The sequence below is a fragment of the Ptychodera flava genome, chromosome 8 (assembly GCF_041260155.1).
Source record: "Ptychodera flava strain L36383 chromosome 8, AS_Pfla_20210202, whole genome shotgun sequence".
Taxonomy (NCBI): domain Eukaryota; kingdom Metazoa; phylum Hemichordata; class Enteropneusta; family Ptychoderidae; genus Ptychodera; species Ptychodera flava.
This window is the reverse complement of record NC_091935.1, coordinates 14,947,784-14,953,783: the sequence shown is the minus strand read 5'-3', so window position 1 is coordinate 14,953,783 and position 6,000 is coordinate 14,947,784. Positions and strand designations below refer to the sequence as shown.

At 40.5% G+C, this 6,000-nt stretch overlaps 1 protein-coding gene across 1 annotated transcript; it reads right to left on the bottom strand.

The window, feature by feature from the left end:
* Positions 1–1,386: 1,386 nt before the first annotated feature.
* LOC139138585 (cytochrome P450 1A1-like) lies at positions 1,387–3,687 on the bottom strand. The gene has a single exon (XM_070707022.1). It carries the CDS (start codon positions 3,572–3,574, stop codon positions 2,006–2,008), a length of 1,569 nt encoding a protein of 522 aa, XP_070563123.1. The 5' UTR covers positions 3,575–3,687; the 3' UTR covers positions 1,387–2,005.
* Between the last annotated feature and the right edge of the window lie 2,313 nt (positions 3,688–6,000).

Below are 6,000 nucleotides of genomic sequence, written 5' to 3'. Positions count from 1 at the left end.
TTTTTGTAGTTTTTTTAAATCATGTGGGAATGCTTCAATATATTCACACAGCCCGAGTATTATTATACAACAGTCTTATGTTAGCTATTGTTATGCTCTTTGCGTTAGGAATTTGTGAATTCTGGTATGTTAAAATAATCAAGTATTAAAGAAAAAAATGGGGTCACCATTTTTGATTTCCTACAAACGTACGATGAAATGTCACTGTTTTAATAGTGACAATCACTTAAAACAAATATAAAACCATTCATTTCAAGTTCACGCAGTGAATGAACTATTGACACTCTCGCCACACAAAAACACAAAAGTAAAATTTTGAACAGCAAAGATTCTAATTTAAATCATTATCGTCATTTTAGGTGCTCTTCAGCGGGTTCCATTGATCAAACCAGCTTTGGATTAACTCAAGTCGGATTAGACTGATAAATCCAAAATTCCAATGATGCATTTAAAAATGAATCGATATGTAAGAACTTGCCTTTGGACTATGGCTCTACAAACTGCTGACAACATTTCTATAACCCCTACAATATATATATATGTGTGTGTCAAACAAGGTAGTATCGAACATCTGCGTGCTGAACTGCGCAATAGTTTCTTTTCTGCACGTACATCCCTTATAAATATGCGACTATATGATAGTTGGGGGACTTGAAAAAAATTTGATCATATAGATGGGAGGATTTGAATTTTTGAGGGTATTAGGAAGGATCTGAAAAAAAAAAATTCCATCGCGATTCTTCTAACCCCCTCACGATTATTTATGAACGCAGCCTTCGCCAAGGTAGTGTAAGGTGGTATAATAATGATAGGGTAAAGGTTACTGCACTCTCGTTCTGATGGTAAAGTGGCCGCCCGTCGGCAGTCTGATAACAATCTTATTGCACGTGAAATGTGTCACGTGTGTTCAACTGAACATCCAGGGACGTGTTTGAGGTCTTCATAGGCGTCTAAAATCACGTCTCAGCGCAACCTTGTAAACTACTGTACATTTTCACTGGACAATATTTACTGAATATTATCGTGAAATTAAGAGAGGTATCCAGTGCCTTTGATGTCAGTTTCCAAAGGTAATAGACTGAAGAAACAGTAAGTTAACTTTTTGGTGAATAGCGCTGGTGTGATTTTTCAAAGAGAATAATATGGAAATTCTATCGTGTGAAAAAACGACAATACAGAGCGATTTCTTGAAAAGCTATGCCTTATGTATGGCATTTCAGTGTTGAAGAAACAGGCGCGGGATATGCCTAACGTGCCATGCGTTCCTTCACAGTTAAATCGCATATTGCGGGTAGCCAAATATTTTAGTGAGCAATTATAATTATTCAGCGACAGAATCAACAAACAACACAATCACAAACATCATACACTGAGCCTTTCACAGAGTTTTATATTATCCATGCTGCCGTCTTTATTGGACTTCTTAATCATTGCTATGAAACAATACATCGGGAAGACTTAGGATAGCAAGGCAACGTGTCAGTTTTCTATCATACAAATCAATGATAACATCAGCCACTGGGATTTAAACGCAAATCTGAAATCTGATGCATGCGGTGAACAAGAGTAACTAACGTTTTTGAAATTTGTCCGACAGTTTCATTCGTCTACATGTGCAGATGTGATTCAACAGTTCGATAATGCCTGTTTTGAAATTTAAAAAAAATGCATCGTTGATGCTGAATGTTATCAGACATACCAAGAAAAACGATATTGGCAAAAGTCCATTGAAACTTTGTCTGTGTCTCAAAATTTTGTAAAAGAAATCCTGAACTGGGACAAATAATCTCATGCAAGTATTCTGAAAATGGTATCGACTTTTGGTTTAAAAACTTATCAAGTATTTCCGTAATTAATTCACCTTTAAACCTATTTGTGTCGGCCAAGTATAATTTTATGTGAAAAAAACCCAGACTTTTTGGATATATATTCCGACACATCATGGTTTGACCCTGCTTTTTCTCTGCGTTATTCTTTTCAAGAACATACAAAGATGGTGGTTCACTTATCTGCCTTTAATCACCCTGCGATTAACGAGTACATCAAAGTGGTCCGGCTGAACTGTCAGTCCGAAGTTCCCTCTGAAATCTAACACTTGGTCATCGCTGACTTTCCTGAAGGTGCAGTGGTACATCATCGTCACGAAGAGCAGGTACACTTCCATGTGGGCAAGTGGTTCGCCCATGCATCGCCTACGACCCAGAGAAAACGAAATGTGGTCTTCGGTTTTGGCTTTATCGAGCGCTGTACCATCTTCTGTCAAAAACCTCTCGGGATTAAACTCATGGGGGTTCTTGAACACCGTCTCATCGTGGTTTGTACCATATATGTTTATCAGGACCGTGGTATCTTTCGGGATGAAATGGCCGTACAGTTCGGTGTCGCACATCGTTTGGTGGGGGATGGCCATCGGAGCGACCGACATCATGCGTATCATTTCATGAATGCACGCGTGCGTGTAGGGTAAGTTGGGCTTGTCAGCTAGGCATGGCGTTCTATCGGGTCCTACAACTTGATCCAGTTCTTTCTGTACTCGACTCTGTACGTCGGGGTACTCCATCATGTACAAAATGCTCCATAGAATACTCGTCGCGACAGACTCAAAAGATGCTCCAAAAATATCATCTAAGATTGTCATGATTGTTGAATGGTCCATCTTCAAACTGGCCATCTCCTCCGGAGTCATCTCTTCTCGGATCTTCATCGCGTAATCTGTGATATCTACCACAGGTTCCTTTCGCTCACCAGATTTGAGCTTCGTCATCATGTCAGCGATCCATTCGCTTATGTCGTTCAAAAGTTTCGTGGAATCTGTCTGGCGTTTATCAATGCTGGGGATGATTCTGGTCCAGGGCATAATGTCGGCTGGGTTTGCAGCTTGTGTTGCCTTTACGAAGAACTCTGACAATATCACTAAGCGTTGTAAGTGTTTGTCGTCACTAGCGTAGGTCTTATTAAACAACATGAAGCAGATTACGTTTGCTATGGAAAAACGTACACCATCGTTTGGGTTAAAGACGCAACCCTTCGAGTCTTTTATGTTGGCCGTCATGCTCTTGACAAGATTATTGGCTTGCTCGAGAATGATACCTTCTAGATCATTGAGTCGAGTTCCAGTCAGAAACATCTTCACGCCCGAATGTTGAATCTTTCTTATTTTCCTCCACTCCTTACTGAACGTACCAAACGACATGGATTTACCATCGAAGACGCTCGTCAAAGAATCAAAAGGTGGTCTGCCTGCGAATTCGACAGCTTGTCTCAACAGGGCTTGTTTAATTGGCTTCAACCCAGTCAGAATGACGAAAGGTTTTGTTCCCAGAGGCACCTGGAAGATGGGCCCGTACTTCTTCGCCATCTTGGTCAGCGTCAGATGCGGCCAAGCTCCCATCCACAGCGCACATCCAAAGATCGGCAACCCCCATGGACCAGGTAGGTCCATTTTGCGCTTTGAGGGCTTGGAACGATTCCATAAGAACATCAGTGTCAAAGTCAGAACGCAGAGCGCCAACAAAGTTGAGCTGACATTCTGCTTGACTTTGTCAAGAATCAATGGGACTGCCAGGAGCTGCATCGTTGATCTTGATCCCTTGTCACTTTGTGCGTCGACGATTTTTACGGGTGCAGGATGTTCTAACGGTTTTAGTGCCTCAGCTAACAACGATGTGTTTTTAATATCAGAGTGACAACGAATATGATGTGAGCCGCTGGTTGGGGTGGCTTTTAAAGCCCATTGGGTACAAGGTTGATGACGTCATTTTTTGCCATCCAAAACTTGTTTAACTTCTGAAGTGTTGTTAAACCATATTTGGAATCTGCAGTTCCTAATTAAACGAAGGAGGTGTGGTCATCGCTCTCAAATGAGAGTTCACGGTATGTTGATTGTTCTCAAACATTGACACCGTAACCTAAGGTGAGGACCATTTGATTCCTCGGGAGGGAGGGTTTGGAGAGAAAACATTGTCGGCAGGGGGAGGAGGGAAAAATGATCTTGTAATAGCTTACAAACAACTTGTTCAAACAAACAGAAGTCATTAATGTGCTGAAATCAGCAAACTTAGAATCTGATTCTCCCATATTCTGGAGGCATAGAGCCTACGGCGGCGCTAACATTTTCAATATATTTCTCAGCAAGTCCTATGTTTTTGCCAGCATTTATTATACAGAAGCCTGATTTAAATTTATTGTGCAAAATGTTGTTGTTGCAACGGTTGACCCTGGAAACACATTACCGGATTCATTTGCTATTGGCAAAAATGCAAAACACATAAGAGGATTCAAGTGACTAGATTTAAAAGCAATATATTCTCTCAACTGCAGACTACAGTCACCGTCAAGCTACTGAAAACTTTATGGCAGTAGTTTGGGTAACATATTGATATCGGTCACACTATATACAAATGCACGATGTTTTCTTCCAGCTCCTGGTACTATTATGACGGCCTGAAGGAAAGGAACTCCGACAGATGAGGAGTACACCACTCCCCAGGCCAGTTTTCTCAGAATGGGTGTTTTACCAGTCGTCTCATGTACATGAACTTTATGTATTGTAAACTGATGTTGTGTATTACGACTTACATAGATATCTACAAGTTATTTGTAGGTGCAAATTTGAACCAGTGACATGTTTTGGGTTACACACTTGGGGATAGGTTTGGGTTAGAGAGAGACAGAATGGCCACAAACAGCTTTGTGTTATGTCTTAGAATTACTAAGTTCAAGTCTTGATCTTCATTAATATCACAGGTCTATATATAACTTTTAGTATGAATAATCATTAGGATTAATGAAAGGCGCGCCTTATTAATGACATGTCCAATGCATACTTTGCTTAATTAGTAGAGGAGTTGGTGGGCGGAGCTACACCATACACGTGATTCCCAACATCTGCAGGTAGAATTATGTACCGCATATTTAAAACAATTCGTTACCGAGAAAACAATGCCTTGCTTTTGCTAACCGGAAAAAAATGATTTGATTCAAACAAACTAGCTGTCACATGGACGGAAAAGATTGCCGACATGACCATTTCCTCTACACCCCCCTTTGAAATCAAATGGGTCTACCCTAACTGAGTTCATCTTTCGTCCAGCGTCGTCGAACTGACCCGTTCACTATAAAGTATATCAAGTCATCTGATAACTGAAGCTATGGCAGTTGGGCAGATTTCGTCATGGCCATTATTGATTTGATGAAACAGAAGACATCTTGTGAATTTGACGGGAGGTCAATTGAACCAAACCTGATGATTAGCATCTGCGTGGCTTGAAAGTGATAAAATTCCTTTTTTATATCATTTTTGGGTGTCATTTTATTGATATTTCCCCTCTTTTGCTGTTGTTTTTGTTATTTATTTATTAATTTTGAAACGATGTCATAGTTTCCCAGACAACTTTTTTCAGAGGGTATTCTATGGGTAAAGTTGGAGTATATGAATATATTACCGAGGCCACCTCGAACTATAGCCACATTGGAACGATGCATATTATCCTTTTGCGGTGATCGTGTAGTCGTGATCACATCATCATCGCTGCTGGTGAAACTACAACGTGTTCGTGCAGTTTCAATAAAATCGGAGAAGAAAGCAGTGACGGTTTGATTTCCCGCCTCACCCCATCTTCATTTCTGTCAGGTCAACTTACGAATCCCACTTTTAATGGCATGGTGGGCTTGGATTCTAGAACTGTCGGCATGGAAACCTTCAGAGCCGTACGTGTGGATACTGTTCAATTATTTCAGAGGGAGGCCAAAGATCAATTGCAGTCACCCTTTAAAATCGCTGTCTAGCCGTTGTACACGTGATTAAAGCTATATTTATATTTACTTTGTAATTTGCTAATCTTTCCTGATCTGAAGTGCACGTAATGTAGTCTGTCTATGATTTTTTCCCGTATGGCTGCATTCGCAAATACTTTGAGGGGTGGAGGAAATTCGAGTCAACGCACCGTTATTACATTCGTTTCTTATACCAAAGGTACTCATAAGGTAACCCCCACATCG

Excerpts from the sequence above, each read along its gene's own strand:
- LOC139138585 (XM_070707022.1), bottom strand. The coding sequence starts at position 3,574 with ATGCAGCTCCTGGCAGTCCCATTGATTCTTGACAAAGTCAAGCAGAAT.